At 41.6% G+C, this 17201-nt stretch overlaps 1 protein-coding gene across 4 annotated transcripts in view; it reads left to right on the top strand.

Moving 5' to 3' along the window:
* Window positions 1-229: 229 nt before the first annotated feature.
* VEPH1 (ventricular zone expressed PH domain containing 1) overlaps window positions 230-17201 on the top strand; it is a 261065-nt gene continuing 244093 nt past the window's right edge. For 3 of the 4 annotated variants that reach the window (XM_077160878.1, XM_077160876.1, XM_077160879.1), the window contains exons 1-2: window positions 230-591; window positions 10742-11048. In XM_077160878.1, coding sequence (XP_077016993.1) covers window positions 10911-11048 — 138 coding nt within the window. In that variant the 5' untranslated portion in view covers window positions 230-591; window positions 10742-10910. Of the gene's footprint in view, window positions 592-3711; window positions 4496-10741; window positions 11049-17201 lie in introns of those variants that run through there. The other variant, XM_077160877.1, reaches the window with a different exon arrangement.

Below are 17201 nucleotides of genomic sequence, written 5' to 3'. Positions count from 1 at the left end.
CAATAGGCTAATTAGACTTTTCGCTGTTACGGACGAGCTGCTTTGTTTTTCTTTGTGGTGTTTTCTTCTCCTGCCCTTTCTGAGATGGCTAGAGTACCATCTCAGTCCACTGTTTCCCTCCCCACCGACCCAAGCCTTCTCACTGACGCCTAATAAAAGGCCCGCAACGGATACTGACCTAAAACTTCCTTGATTTCTTAAAATGAGTTATACATTAACAGAAGTTAAACTACTGGTTGTGGGGCAAATCTTCTAACTCTTTCAAACTTCTGACCTGCTCGGAGAAGCTTCCGTAAACCTTCTTTAGAAATAAGTGAGGCTTTGTGCCGATTGTTAGCCGCAAGTAGAAGTTAGGGAGAGGGAGGAGAAGTTACTCATTTGCCGGATTCTACACGCTGATTTCACCGGGAGGGAATCAAGCACCGCTGGCTGGAGGAGCAGCGCAGCCGGGCGGCGTCCACCCCGGCGGAACCGGAGACAGGGGCTGCAGGGTGCCTCTGAGCGGGGACATGGGTTCCCGCTGAATTGCTCTAAAGATCAAGCAGTTTGCCTTCTATTTTCTGTGATGGCCAAAGTTTCCTGTGCTAAGAGGTATGGCTGTCTTCTTTCCTGTCCTTTTGTTCAGCTAAAACAAGAGCTAATTACAGTCATTGTCCGAAGTTGCAGTGAGGAAAAGAGTGGGCTGTGCGAGTGGGGCAGAGAAGCTTCTGGGGGCCTGGCCGATTGACAGAAAAAGCTCATTCGGGAGTTGTGTGTCCGACCATGCATGCTTGCATTTCAGGTATTAGGGTAAAAAAAAAAAAAAAAGCAACTTCTCTGTGGGTCATGAAAACATGTCTCTAGGCCTCAGAAGCAGAAAACTGTGCTTCTAGATTCATGTTATGTGCATTTTAATTTTACTCAATAATAGTTTAGATCTATTTTCGATGTCATACTGTTGGTTTCCTCAAGAAACATTTTGCAACCAGCAAAGGAACTGGCCATAACTGTCCTTTACAAAGGCATCATTACAATTGGTGGGTTCGACAGTCACCATTATTGTTTGTTGTTATTGTTCTTTCCTTTGATATTTCAGATATTTTATAAATCATAATCAAATCTTATCACATTTTTGTTCTTTCAAGATAGATATTTAAATTCTTATAGTAACCAACCTTTGGTTCAGTGACCTTTATATATGGTTTCAAGTTAAAGAATTAAAAAAAATTAGTGCATTATTTAAATTGGTCATACAATTTAATATATGGAATCTGTATGTAAATAAAAATTACATACATTGAATTTTCCTTTTATTTTGAGAGTTTGAATACGTTTTTTAGAAAATCAAACCTACAGAATTTGAATTGAGATTTTTTTTTTAGCAAGATTTATATCATTCCAGAGCAAATATGACTGGCAATGTCAAAATTTACAGGTGAGAATGGATACACTGTGAAATCCTATGTGACAGATCACAAAATTTGGGAGTTTAGAAAGTTCATCAGACTTGAAGATAAGTCTCCTTCATTCCCCAGGAAGGAAAATATTTTCTATCTATCTTTGTTGCAATAAGTTACAATATGTATTCAAAATTAGATTTTTTGAGCTCTTGTCTAAACAGGTCACCAAACCCATTTTTTTTTTTTTTTTGCGTGTGCTTATAAACCTGCCACACACTTAAATTGCATGAGTTCTAGCAAAAAGACTGAGGGCCGAGTCCTTTAGCATCATTTGGACTAACCCAGCCTCAGAGGCTTTCAGTAGAAGTGAATTGTGGCAACATGTCAAGGCAGAGGAAACCGAGAGGCATCTGGGGAACAATGGACATCTTGTGGGAAGGCCTGAAACGTGTGCAGCCAATTCCCATGGGAACGCCCGCGGTCCTTTCACACTGTGTGAAAAAGATGCTCCTTTAAAAGGATCTTTAATCCTTTCTTTCAAGGGAAAATCTATCTGATAGCTTTATTGAAAGTTTTTCTAGAACCCAAATAGGTCTGTGTTAGGCAATGGGCATTTCTTAATAGAGGTGGGAAAAAAATGAAATTGTTTTGATGTAGAGTAGTGTTGTGGAAAGCTTAATGTAAATAAATATTGTATTCTAGAATTTGCTGAATTTTCTAGAATTTCTGAAATTGGGACATAGTCCTACCCTGAGTTTAGAAGCCAAAGACTGAATTTCTCAGAATAAATGGGCTTCCTGGGTTAATTTTGTTTATTGAAATCCCTCTGAAGAACTTCAGTTTTTCTACTGAAAGTGAAGATGGTATCATACCCAATAGTAGGTTCATGTGTATTTTCATTTAGCAGAATCCACAGAGGTATAATATAATAAACCAGCAATTTTTCATTAGTGCCATTGGGTGTTGGTCACGTTGAAAGGTCATAAAGAAAATGGCGGCCACCTTGGAAGCAATTATACACTCCTTCCTTATTAATAAAATGGGAGTGAATATCATACTTACATGGAAAATCTAAGATATTTGGACTGCCCAGCCACAAAGAGTCTGAGATCCGTTTTATTCTGATCCATTTCTGCTCTCTAAAAGACCTGTCATTGTTCAGCTTTGGTGGGGGTAGGCTCACAGGAAGGCTTTCTCTTCATGGAGCAAGAGAAGGTGACCAGAAAATCAACAGGGACACATCAAAAGAGGTAGAGGTTTATAGACGAAAAACAAATGACCCAGATTTAAGATCGAGGAGAAGTACAACTAAGATATAAATATGGCACAAATATAAAAAATCTTGGCATCTATACAGCTGTGAACTTGATCCTAGTTAGCAATAGTGCATTTGCTTCTAAAAGGTAAGTAAGGGAGATGTGATAATAGGAGAATAACCAATAATAATAATACGATTGAGGGTAATAATTGCTGTCACTTATTGTGTGGCTGCTATATGCCAGGCTCTGTGTTAAATTCTTTACATAATCTCTTTAGCCCTCCCATCAACCAATTTCACAATCCCCAGGCACAAATGAGGAAACTGAGGCTCAGGGAAGGCAATCTGTACAAGTTTACACCACAGGTAAAGGCATAGCTGGAATGGAATCTAGGTTCCCACACTTTTTTTTATTCTATTTTTCTTACTAGATTCCTATAGAATGTCTAATTCTAGACCCTATGGTCTTTTACAAATATTAACAAATTGGATAAAATCTAGGGATAAGAACCGTCTATAGTGAATAGAAGATGAAGATGAGAGTATGCTAAAGGAAAATAAACTATTCCATTAAAAGAGGAGACAATATCTATGAGCCAGAAATTTACCAATGAAAGGATGCACCTACTCTTGGGTGACTAGATTCTCCATCTTATAAAAGTGCTCTTCAAGGGGACAGTTCTCCATATGTAGATGGCATACAAAGTATGATTGATCACCATGCGTCTAGGAAGATTTGGGAGAGCATCCTTCTGGAGTGTATGACATGGTTCAAGGGCAGGTACACGGCCACCCTGACCACACGCCTTTTGGGTTTCACTCTTGGGGAGGGAGGTTGTACAGATGGGTTTGTCTGCCATATACCTGCTCGTTGGCTTTGCCAGCAGATCGATGATTTGGTACACAGTAAACCTACTACAGGGACAGACAGGAATACAGAGAATAACACAGGGTCTCAGCTTCAACATGTTTGGTGTTTTGTTGGTGGTGGTAGTGTTGTTGTTTTTAATGCACCATGAATTATTTGAACAATAAGGGAGGGTTCCCCCTCTGGACTGTTAATAGTTTAAGCAGGAAAAACATTTTCTCTGAGCACTGCTGCAATATGTCAAAGTAAATATCTGACATATCTGCTCCAAGTGGATTTTTATGGAGAACCTCCCAGCAACTAAAGTGGGGAGAAAAAGTGGGTATGCATTTTTGTTGAGTAAGTCCATTCTGTTTATTAGCAACTTCCTGCATCCTTCAACTTTCAACAATATTAATCTTGAGGCAAAGCAAAAGGATAACTTCTTTAGGAGCTGTGGTACTTTTATTAGACAATCGTCCAGTGTTTCAAACTGTACGTGTGAAGTCTTGAGGGAAGGGAAGTGTTAATTATTCTACAGTTCTCTTCTCTTCCCCTGGGGCTTTGTGAAAGGCTCCGAACAGCCACTCCAATCACCTGTTAGAGTTCCTTTGGAAAGCTGGGCTCCTGCGTGGCTTTTTTTTTTTTTTTCTTTTTCTCCCCCATTCTTCCCAGGAAAAGTATAGATTTTCATGAACACAGAGAGTTTTGTTTTCTCTGTTAAAAACAACTCTACTTTACTGGAGCAGGCTTTATGTTTCACCCCAGGAAACAGCATTTCACTGAGAGGTAACTCTCTACTTGGGTGAGGTGCAGCCTGTCACCTGACCTGGCTCAGGGGCTGCTGGTGGCATTGACCTGCATTCCTTGAATTCTTCTACCCGGTACTGCAATGAACAACGAACTTCAGGTTCGCTGAGCTGAGCGGATTCTACTCGTTGTGCCCTTGGAGAGTGTTGTGGAATCTCCTGCAAGCAACAACAAATCCACCCGCTGAGAGGTAGCACGCAGGTAAACCGAGTTTGCAGGGCAGCACTGCCTCCCTGAGACCTGCCACACTTGATGCGAGTCATTTCTCTTTTTGAGGTGTCTGTTTCTCCTTACGGAGGAGAAGAAAATGCCTGTTTTGTTGTTTGTTTGTTTTTTTTAACTAAATATTGAGACACTGGGGCTTCAGATTAAGGTCTCTTAAAGGTTAAGAAGAGAAATGATGAGGGCCAAGGTTGGCAATGAGAAGGAATTTTATAATCCAGAATTTTTTGTAACAAGTAAACTATAGGATTTGGAATTTGACTTACATGAATGAAAATCTTGGCTCTATGTGTAACCCCAGGCATGATATTTAACCTTATCAGTCCTGTTTCCTTTTTGGTAATGATGTCTGCCTGCAGTGTTGATGGGAGGGCAAAGAGAAGAAAGTGCCCAGCAAAAAGCTTGGTGCTTAGGAGATATTTGAATGTGCATGTATATACATGCATGTGCAAGGTGTGTGTACATTTGTGGATGTGCATGCGTGTGTGCGTGGTGTGTGCATGTGCTTCCATGTGCGTGTGCGTGCATGGTGTGTATATGTGCATCCACGCATGCAGGATGAGACTGTGGCATTCATAAGGGTAGGGAGTTTCTCAGATGATAAGGCAGGGTTTGATCTGGCTTCCACCTTCTCTGCAAAAAGCCCAGCGATTGAAGCCGGAAGCCTGAACAAAACATTGACCAGAGCTGCTAAGAAATAAATCACGTGCCTTGCTGATCCTTACTCAGGAAAGGGTGGCATAGAACAACACCCATGGACACTCTTTAAATGAGGGCTGATAGGAAAGGGGGCAGCTCAATAACAATCACACATGTCATGTATATAACTATACACAACCCTGAGAGGGTTTTGTCCCAGGAGACCAATTGCCTCCACTTTGACTCTGCAGCTTCCCCTCCAAGTGTTCCTCTCAGAACATCAAATTCTCTGCCAGGGAGTTGTGAGAATTAAATGACTGATGACTCAGGAGGCCCTCAGAGTAGCACCTGATGTGTGGTAAACTTCCACTAAAATGCAGTTGTTGATGTCATTACTTGATTAAGGACTCTTTTGTACGTTATCAAGAAAAAAAAAACACAGTGAGAGGGGTGGGATATGCATTAGCTTCAGTTTCACAGATGAGGGAAACTGAGGCTCAGGAAAGAGAAAAGCATAAGCCAAAGGTCCCAACTGGCTGCCCAAGCTGGGACTTGATTCTTGGTCCCCAGACAAGCAGCCCATCCGTGTCTCTTTTCCTCTGCAATCTCAGTCCCGGGGTAGGTGTGAGACCCACGGAGTCTAGATGTCCTCACTGTGTCACTGAGGTCCCTGGAAGACCCTGTGCTTAGGCCCACCATGAGCTGGGAGAACCTGGGCCCTCGTTCTCCTCGCTTGGGGTGGCCTTAAGAAGCACTTTTTTTGCAAAGATAAATGAAATAGTTTATTTTTCTTAATTGATCTGAAAGGTAATTGTTTAAAGCAATAATAGTAACAATGATTATGGTATAATAGATAAAGGAAATGAACGATACCAAGTTTACAAGGGGTCGGAGGAAGGAATTGTGATAACTTTGTAATTAAAATGCTTATGGTGAACTCTTTGGCAACCATTCATTTTTGTTTGCCTTTTTGTTCTGTTTTATTTAACTCAATGTAGGCAAAATGTTATCATTTCAACTTGCAATCAATGCAACATTTTCTCTAGGTTGTCTTTTGGGGGGGACGGGTGGTGGGGGGTGGTGCATGGACCAGGATTCGAACCCGGGTCTCTCCCATGGAAGGCAAGCATTCTACCATTAAACCACTGGGCATCCTCCCTAAGTCTTCTAAACCTGGCATTTTATCCTTTTTTTAAAAGGAGCACTTTTGAGTGTGACACTGGATGGGTCCCAGGTTGTCTGGGTGATGTGTAATTGGAGGAAGGTGCTGAAGTACTCAGCCTGTGTCCTAGTTAGAATCTTCCCTCTTCATACTTTACTTTTTGCCAAACCTTCAAAAGAAGCATGTAGAGTATATTCTCTGATTACAAAAGTAATTTGTTCACCAGATAAGGAAGAAATACAAAATATAAGTAATATGAAATATAGGGAAGAAAAGAAAAGTCGCTTATACCTGAACTATCACTGTTAATATTTTGGTGTATAGGTTTGTGTGTGTGTGTGTGTGTGTGTGTGTGAGAGAGAGAGAGAGAGAGAGAGAGTGTGTGTGTGTGTGTGTGTGTGAGTGCATAGACTTTTTTTTTTAACATTTGTTAATTGTGAAATATAGCGTATATACAAAAAAAGTATTAAATTTTCAGGTGCATTTTAATAAGTAATTACAGAACAGATTTTAAGTTCGGTATGGGTTAGAGTTCCACAATTTTTCAGTTTTAGTTCTAGCTGCTCCAACACACTGGAGACCAACAGAAATGACAATACAGTGAATCAGTCGTCATGCTCATTTGCTAAATCCTATCTTCTCTGCTATCCTCCTCCTCTTTAAATAACATGTTACATAAAAGCAATACATTTCAAAGTACGTCGCAACAGTTAGTTGTAGAACAGATCCGAATTTGGTATGAGTTACAATTCCATAATTTTAGGTTTTTATTTCTAGCTGCTATAAAGTACTGGAGGCTAAAAGAAATAGCAGTACAATGATTCAGCACTCATACTCATTTGTTAAATCCGAACTTCTCTATATAATTCCACCATCACCTTTGATCTTTCTCCCACTCTTTAGGGGTATTTGGGCCATGCCCATTCTGACTTTTTCATATTGAAAAGGGCTGTCACTACTATGGGATAGGGGGGTGGAACTAGCTGTGTTCTGGAGAGGCTGGCCCCTTTGCGTTTCAGGGCTTATCTGGTCCAGGAACCTATCTGGAGGTTGGAGGTTTTGGAGAGTTACCCTAATGCATGGAACCTTAGTAGAATCTTATATATTGCCCTAGGTTTTCTTTAGGATTGGCGGGAATGGTTTTGCTGGGGGTAGGCTAGTTATGACAGGTAGCAAGGTCTAACTGAAGCTTGTGTAAGAGTGACCTCCAGAGTAGCCTCTCGACTCTATTTGAACTCTCTCTGCCACTGGCACTTTATTTGTTACACCTCTTTTCACCCTTTTAGCCAGAATCCCACAGTGTATATGTTTTAAAATATTTTCTTGTACCAAACCGCATAAACACACAAAGCTGAAATCTTTTTATAATTTGCTTTTCCATTTTTAATGAATATATTAAGAAGTTTCCCATGTCAAGAAACATTCTTCTAAACTTCTAAACATTCTTCTGAACTGCATAGTACCCTTTTGTGCGATGTAACTTGATTTAGTTATTTTACACTAGAACATTTGTTTGTTTTCCTATTACCAAAAATGCTGTGATGACAAAATCAAGCATTCAAAGTTTGTGCACATCTCTGGATCTTTCATTAGAATAAATTCCTGTAAGTGGAACTAGTACAAATAGATTATGAATATCCTTAAGCTTTTTGAAACAGGAAGAGTTTTTTAATTAGAAATCATCGTATGTGCATTGTACGAAGTTCAGAAAATAAATACAGTAGAGAAACAGAAGCTAAGATCAAAATAATAAGTATGACAACGTAAAATTTGTGCATCATGGCCCTGGGCTTCCACACTGGGTACTGGCACAGGTAGGTACTCAACAAATGTGTGCTGAATGAAACCTGTAAAAATTTTACCCACTCTAAAAGATTGGGCTTAAGTGCCATTTCCCCTATAAAACCATTTCTTATCATCTTCACCTAGAAGAGATTTCTCTCTCCCTTGCACTTCCCCAGATTTCCTTCTGTAGTGTCCAAAAGCTTTTCTCTCAGTTATTCTTGTATTATAGAATATTCTGTGCAAATCTCATCTCTCTCCATACCACCTCTAGATTTGTTTAAGGTTTCAATGTACTGCAGTGTGTTGAACAACTCAACATTTCCTTTTAGGGCCCAGAGAAGTGCTGGGCACTCAAGAATAGCAGCTGAAGTTAGAATCATGAATGTGGGGCCTCCATGCATAGAATAACCAGGGGTTTTCCTAAGCGGGGACCATAAAGAAGGAGCACAGGAAAAGGCATTTCGCAACTGCCTACCGAGGCATATCTCTGCGCCTTCCGCCAGCTCCTGTTCTGATAGGTCTGTGGTGGCTGAATCTGTTTCGTGAGGCCAGATATTGTTCAACAAGTTGACTGGTCAATGTGAAGTCATTTCCATCCAATGTCTTCTTTGCCTGAATGTTATTTCACTGAAAATTGGTGACCACAAATATCTGAGGCTGAGAGGAGAATGATTGGGGAAAGCTTCAACAATACACTGGCCCTCGTTTTTCTTGGAGCTAACCTTCGGAGTTCGCCAGGGTGCAAACTCTCCACTCTGCCATTTCATTGCCGCCCTAAACTTTCCCCTCCACTCGCCTTCTTTTCTCTTTCTCAAGCTGCCTTTCATTGCAACTCTCCTCCAACATCGCCTAAATCCCTGGACATAGGTGTTTGAGGATGCACGTCAGGTTGGGGAGAAAGAGGAAGCTTTACTTGCTTCCCCTTTGCTTTCTTACCCCACCCACATTCCATCCCTACATGGAACTAATACCCTGAAGGCCTTTACTCCCAGCAGCAGCCTCACACCTTATGCAGAGTCAGTATGTCATGGTGGCTGTGCACTGGGAACCTAAAAAGGGGACTCTGGGTACGAATCCCAGCTCTCCAGCTTACTGTGACTCAGGCCAAGTTTATTTAATCTCTTTGTACCTCAGCTTCTTCACCTGTAAAATGGGAATGATGATAAACCAGTGGTACCAATCTCATATAGTCGTTATGGAAATTAAACTCAAATAAATGAGCTAGTATTTACACACCATCTAGAATAGTGCCTGGCATATAGACACGACTATGTAACTTTCAGACATTATTTTTCCGCAGCTGGCAGATAGTGTAAGAATTACTTGCAGGCAGTATTGTCCTTGAAATCCCTTAAATGGCCTACAAACTATACCAATTTGGACTACTACAGCTGACTTATTTTGTTGAGTTCTTGATGAAGGAACACTTAGAGACCATGTTGAATGGAGAGTATGTCTCTCTAAACTTTAGAATTTTGTTCAGCACAGAGAGAGCTCCCACAGCAAGTAGGCTCAGAGGGGAGGTCTGAGACTATATGAAAGAACAGCAGATTTCCCTTTTCCTTTTAATACCTATTCTGGGCATGCACCAGACTGAAATGCTGGGCAACCTTACCCTCCTTAGATTAGATAAACCAGCCTCACTCTCTGAGTGCATGGCTGCATTTGCAATTTACCGGCAGGCCTGAGTAAACCAGGAGGGAAGTCCACCCACTAGCCTGAAGTCAGGAGACCAGCTCTGTGCCTACCTACCATGGGGCCTTCAGGAAGTTACTAAACCTCCCTGGCCTCAGGCTCCTCATCTCTGAATCAAGCCAATATTTGTTTGATCTGTGATTTTTATTAGGGTTGATGAGAATAGTCAGATATTCATTTGTTGCAATTGCCCTACTTTCTGTGGCCTGTTAATTGGGGAGGTTGTGGGCAAAAAGTACAGTGGAAATCAGGCAAGTCAATGCTCAAGTTGAAGTCCCCATTCCAGTTCGGTGAAGATTTATCTAGCCTCATGTTCTTATACTGATTCCTTTATTTCATTGCTGCTTTAAGCAATGTAAAGTAAATTAGAGCATTGGTAAGAATAGGGCAAGTGTTGAGATCACATCCTGGAGTGAAGATGGGGAAAGCCGTTGTCACCATAGCAAAGAAACCCAGACAAGAAAGTAAGTATTGGTTTCTATGTCCAGGGTCTAGGAAAAAGAAGAAACCAGGTAGTGGGTCTAAAAGATGTTTCCTATATTTTTTCTTTCCTTTCAGTCACCCTTTCTCTTTGATTTCCATGGGAATCTGTGCCTGGCGGAGATCTGGGCAAGCATTGGGCATATGTTTGTTTCTTGTCCACTTGTTTCCTTGTGTCATGGAGAGATGCAGACAGATAAAGAAAAGAGAAAAGAAGGAGAAAACTAAGTATGGGGTTTATGCTGTTTTTTGAAGTTCACATTACATTCTGCAGAAATTTAATAATTTTTGACAGTTTTTTGAGACAAAAATTAAGAAAGAGCTCATCTGAAGATCCTCAAGCCAAAATCTGTTACTCTATGCACGTTTCCAAGTGTTTTCTTATTGTCTGCTGGGCACCGAGTTCACATTTTGAGCTCACATCATTCTGCTAATGACTATTGTGTCATTTGTTTCTCTTACAGAGAGTGCCCAAGGAGACCTCAAAGTCTGGGAGAAAATGACCCTTCGTGGAACACTGAGTGTACCTCCTGCTACATGTTTGCTTGTTTGTTTTTCCTTACTAACCTCCAATAATTGAAACACACAGCCCTGGATCTACAGAAAAAACAATTGATCATCAAACTCTTCATCATGCATCAACTGTTCAGACTGGTTTTGGGACACAAAGATCTTTCACGAGCCGGGGACCTCTTCTCCTTAGATGACTCTGAGATTGAAGACAGCCTGACAGAAGCTTTGGAGCAAATTAAAATAATTAGCTCATCTTCAGTAAGTAAAATGGCTTTTAGACTACATGCCTAATCCTAGAGCCAAATGCTTAGTAGATATGCTGGGGGAATGGATCTTTGCAATGTTTTGGAGAAGGACACTAATATTCAACTCTCTTAACCTTGTTCTTTGGCTTAGTTGGTTTAAAGGTGTAACACCAGGGCAGTCACTGTCTAAGGGGGTAGCCAGGCTGCCTTAAGCTCACTCTTGGAGAGTGGAACTCTGGGAAGTACAGACTGGAGCAGAATTTTCATAGTGGGTTTACCTGAGGGCTGTTTCTATAACCTTGAAATGACAGAGAGGAGACGGAGCAGATCCATAGGAAAGCAGACCTGCCAAGCTGCATCAGTAAGCAGAGCAGGATGTGTGGTGGAGGCTGAATAATGAAAGAAGGCAGGTGATGCTTCCTGCTGCACAGGTAATATTAGACAAGGACAACAAGTCACTCTGCTGCCAGAAGTGACAGTTGCCCAGGGCTTGATAACACTGATTCTGTTCGCTTTTATACTGTATCTATTTTTTATCTTCTCTTTGCTCCTTTTTCTATCAGCCCTCTCCCTGTTTAATTCATCTCACCCATTATTAGCCCCCAGTCTGTGGTAGATAGATTTAAAGCCTCCATCAACCCTCCCATTCCTTTCCTTCTCAAGATCTATCCTGAAAGCATTTCCCAAAGGAGGAGGAGAGTGTGGAATGCCCAGCATGGATTGATGTTGATCAGTTGACCTTCCTGGTCGTGCTTGGACTTTCCATGAGATCGGCCCCACTTCGAAGGCCCAGGCCACCAAGCATCTTCTTGCATCCTTTCAGCTCAATGGTGCTGGTCCATGTTTGGGACAAATACCTACTGGGGGTGCAAGGGTAGTTCAGTGGTAGAATTCTCGCCTGCCTTGCGGGAGACCCGAGTTCGATTCCCAGCCCATGCACTTCCCAAACAAACAAAAAGCCAACCAAATAATAATTCAACAAATGGTGCTGCAATAATGGGACACTCACATGGAAAAAGAATGAAATATGACCCCTACCATACAGCATACAAAAATAAAAAAAAATACCACCTACTGGGCAGAGGAAAGAGGCAGGACTTGGACAATGAAACACTGAATTAACAAGTGTGTACACATTTCAGAGATAGCAGCTCCCTTCCATGTTATAGCAAAGAGATGTTTAAAATACATTCTGGCAAAGAGCAGCTTCCTCCTCAACCTGTCAACATGTTCTCGTGCTGGCTGCCACTAGCATGCCAAATTCCCCCAATGACCAGTGAAGTCACTGCCTAAATACTCCTCTTTTCTCAGATAATGCCTTTGACAGCAACTGTATTTCCCTGTTTTTGCCAGAATACTAATCAGCTTAGTCTGACTCAAAACACAAAGTGTTCTTGATACATTTCCAGTTTTTGGATAGGATTTGTGTGTTGTTTCCAGCAGCTCTGCTCTTCACACACCTCTGGAAATAAATGGGTTGAATGTGCCACTGATTTTTATCTCCTCAATAGAAAAAAAAATCTATATATCTAAATTTCCTAAGGCCTCTTTCCACTAGAGGTCACTAATGGTCAGTGATTTCTTTTTCTTCCATCAATTGCTTTGTCCCACAGATGTCAAATTCAGATTTTTAGCATTAGTGAACTGTTGTTTGTTCTCTGCATTTTATATTCCTGGGTGAGTTCTGTTGCACATCCCTGCTGGCTCACCATTAAGGCTGGTGAGTCCCTTGTCATCAGGGCCATTGTCTGTCCTCTAAGGCCCCCCACCAGCCTCCCAGCAGGTCAGCAGGTCTTGAGAGCCAGTAGGCTGCCTCACTGCTTCATCTACTAACTTCTATCATATCTTTTTTCTTCCATTTCTCTGTTACCATGGCGAAGATGGGTGCCAGAATTAAAAGAATCATTTTTTTAGAGGGTGCATGCAGATCAATCCAGTTTTTAAATGCAGGATTCTTATCAATGATCATTATAAGCATGTCCCTGCCTGGAATTTCTTCTCCTCCATTCCTTTAAAAGCCAGCTCAAGTTTCATTATTTCTGAAATTATTTCTAGCCGTTCTAGTTCTTAGTGATTACTTCCTCCTATAAAAGACATGATTGTTCTTTTGTATGATACTCTGCCCTTACAGAAAGTCATCTATTCTTATAGCCCCAAATGCAATCGCTACATTAGGGAGTCCCACATCTACATTTTCAGCCTTGACATCTCTCCCTAAGCTTCAAGCCCTTATCTATTAATATCCATCCCCTCAAACTCAATATATATAAAATAGAAGTTATCATTTTTCTTCCAGTTGTCCTATCATTTCCCTGGTTCTCTAAGTTTAAAAGGTGGAGTCATTCTTGTCTCCTTTCTCTTGTTCCCTGCTCTTCCTTTAAGTCCTATACACACTGCTTTAGAAATGCCTCTTTCACCTGATCCTTTTCTTTTCCCACTGCTGTCACCTTGACTTAGGCCTTTAAAACAATAGGTCTTCCTGCCTTTTGTCTTGCCTTTCTCTGCATCAGTCCACCAACAGTTACCAAGTCAAACCTCCTAAAGCACATTTTATTACATGTCTCTCCATTGTTCAGAAACTTTCCATCATGCCTGAATGCCACGACAGTGCCCATGCCAGGAGCTCCCCCTCTCCTTTTACTGATACTGGTTCCACTGAACCACCCCATGCCTACTCCAGGGCTTACTTTCCTGGTAGTTGGTTCCCAGCCTTTCCTCATGACTGGGCCCAGTTCTTCCTTGTTATGTCTTTTCTGATGATCCTGGGTCTTATGAATTGATTCCACTTTTCAACTTCTCTTCAGAAACAGAACTGGTAGGACCCTTCTAAATTGTCTTCTCCAACTTCTTTCGGTATAGAAAGCCATTCTTTAGGATTCCTGGCAAATAGGTGGCTTCTCCTTCTGCATTTGTAATGTGGAACATATAGTGAGTTTCTGATATTTGTATCTACCCTCAACGTGCCTTTGGTAAATTGCCCATTTCTCATTACGTGAAGCCTCTATGGAGCCCTTCATCCCGGTTTCCTGCCAGGCACTGGCTGGGGGTGGGAGGTGGGGACACCTGACCCAAACTTTGTCCACCAGAATTTCTTTCTCAGGAATTCCAGAAAAGAAATCAGGAGGGAATGATTTTTCACAATGACAGTGCCACGAAGAGGCACTTCATTTCCTACCTCTCCATCACCATAACTTCCAAGGCCAGGTGTTTTAGCTTTTCCTTAGAAAAAATATGAGGCGAGCCATCTCATATTTCTAAATCATATATATATATATATATTTTGGCTTGAGTTATGTACACTTTTTTTGTTGCCTGTGACCAAAAATCCTAACTGACAAAGAAACAGCTTTCCTTCTTTGAAAGTTTTAAGTATCAGTGTGTTTCTCCTAAAGGCCAAATAAAATCTTACGTTGTGTATTTTCTATCCATTTTTCTGTTCTCTGCAATCAAAGGACTCTAACCTCTGTTCCAACAAGAAGAATTTTAAACATTTGTTGACAGGCGTCAGTTCTTATCTCTGACTTCCCTCTTCCAAGCTAAATATCACCAATGACCTCAGATTTTTCAATGACAAAGAAGGAGCCTATGGTAGGGAAAGAGTAAACCACCTCACACTGTGGTCCTCGTCTTTCAGGACTGAAAGCTCAATTTTGTTAGTAAGTGAGAAATGCTATTAAAATCACGCTTTCCAAAAGCAAGACTCCGAAGTACAAATTAGAATGTCTCTTTACTGATTTGCAATGAGAATGGATAACTCCTGTGGGTCAGAATTCTTATGCCAGTGTGACTCACGTATTCTTTTCCTTGGGACAGTCAAGTTGTAATTATCAGATTGCTTGTTTATTACTGGAGAGATTTTTGCATGATTCAAATGCTTCACGGTGTTCGGCTATAATGATTGGTTTAGTCCACACAGAGGGACACCCACTAAAGGAACCAAAAAGCTCAAGGTCACGGGCAAGATCCCTCTCCTATATAAGGCTGGGCAAGTCTTTGTCTTCCCTTTTTTGTAGTTGAAGCTCTTCTCCCAGAGTCTATTCATCCAGTCTTTCTCTAGACAAGAAATAATATTAGTGATTAGGTTTCATCCTCCTCAGTGACAAAACCCTTACCTCCTTGAGATTACATTTAATTCACCCATAAAGTCACTGATGTACACAGATGGTGCCTTATTTTAGTCCCACTCATTACAAGTGGGCTTTATTAATTTAATCCTAGAGCGTCAATCTTGCTTCTAAATTCTTGGAAGATGCCTCGTTGCAGCTCCCAAATACTGCCTGTTTTCTGACTAGGGTTAATCTCAGTTTTTTGAAACACAAAAGTTGGGCAGTATGGCTTTTGCTGAGGCCACCTGTTTTTGATTCAGACCTGCAGAGCCACTGCAAGTGGCAATCAGATTTTGTATTCTAGGTTTCCAGAGCCATCATTCATATTCACAGACATCTTAGTTGTGTTTTTTCTACTTATTGGGATACTCTTCCAGTAGATGGTTCATAAATATCCAAATGAAAGGATGACTTTTTCTAATTTTCATAAAGTTCCACCCAGACACATTCATGTTTAAGATTTCACCAAATTATCTCCTATTCCATGAGCTTTATCCTGCTTTGAGGAAACGCTGGTGGCATCCAGGGTTCCTCTGTCACATGGGAAGGCACATGGCGATGTCTGCTGGTTCTTCTCTCCTGAGTTCTGGTTTCAAAATGGCTCTCTCAATTCTATGGGTCCTTCTTGCTTCTCCTGGGACATTTTCTTTCTGAACTTCTCTGAATGTCTTTCTACTTTCTCTTTCTGGCCTAAATTTTTATTGCTGATTGGCTTTGTGTAAAGGCTCTTCTTTAACACTTGATTCAACTTATTCTGGACTTTTAGAATTTCCCATGTTTAACTGATCAGACTTTTTCAACTCTGCTTCATCTAATCCTTGCCCTGGGTTTATAGTGCAATTTCCACTCTTCCTTCTCTGGGAATTTTGATGTGATGTTTTTGTTTTCTTTCTCTCTCTCTTGCCTTTTCTTGTCTCTAGCCGAAAGGAAAATTCTGGGAGGAGAGTCACCCCAGAGAGGACTCTCCCAAGTCAGTACTTTCAAGCTTAAACAGGCCAGGGACCCATGAAATGGGGCAGCCCAGTTCCAAAGAGCCTTGGAAAGAGGGTCAGGAAAGACACCAAAAACCTTTATGATGGCTCCTCAAAGCTGCACTTTCCTGGCCCACCCAGCAGACTGTGCCTGGCAGCCCTAAGGAGCTACTGTGTACCTCTAAATCTCCACTGCCTTCCCCTCTGTTGGGGGTGGGGTTGAAATGATGGTCTTTGCAGTTCCTATCCAGGGTGAGTTAAAACAGAGGTTCATTGCCATGACCCAGTAATCCAAATTCATTGATCAAAAGCCATGATCAGTACTCAGCTTCCCTTTCTTGAAGAAGATGGCTTCTACATCCCTCTCTGTCCATAGCGGCCAGCCAGAGACCAGACTGTGGTAGTGAGGAATGGGCACTGGCCACTGCCATGGAAGAGTTACAGTTATTTGTTATAGCTTCTCCACCTCTTTGTCCTGCTCTTCCCTGGATACTATACAGTGCTCCTTGACCTCCAGAGCCCCAGCAAAGTTGTTTCAGACAGTTCCTGCCTGCCCACTAGCTGTTTTTGGAGGGGGAGTGAGTCCTGGAGGTCCCCACTCCACCATCTTTCCTGGAAGCTCCCCAACAATCATCTTTGTGCCAGCCACTGTTCTAAATCCTTCACATGTTTTATTTCATTTCTACTCCCAAAAGCCTTCTGAGCTGAGTGCTATTATTATTGCACCATATGAAGTTCATTTGCCAAGCTCAAACAGATGAGAGGTTGCCAGCCAGGATTAAAATTCAGTCACTTGAACATAGTTTTTCTAGGGAAGATCCCATGGACCAGGTCCCCAACTTCAGTTTTCTATGAGCAGCTGAGTTAAGGGAGAGCCATTGGAACCATCGTGATGTTCACAGGACTGTGGAGATCCATGCAGGGAGGGCTTCAGTTTTCTGTGGCTCTCCAAACCCTGGATGTAAAACGTGCTGTGTATAAAAGTTTGAGGCCAAGAAAATATCCAAATCAAGGCGTCATCAAGATGATGCTTCTTCCCGAAGACCAGCTGCTAGTGATCCTTGGCTCCTCTGCCACATGACAAGGCGC

This window comes from Tamandua tetradactyla, chromosome 5 (assembly GCF_023851605.1).
Source record: "Tamandua tetradactyla isolate mTamTet1 chromosome 5, mTamTet1.pri, whole genome shotgun sequence".
In the NCBI taxonomy this organism is placed as follows: domain Eukaryota; kingdom Metazoa; phylum Chordata; class Mammalia; order Pilosa; family Myrmecophagidae; genus Tamandua; species Tamandua tetradactyla.
The sequence above is the reverse complement of the archived record's forward strand: the minus strand, read 5'-3'. Positions and strand labels throughout refer to the sequence as shown.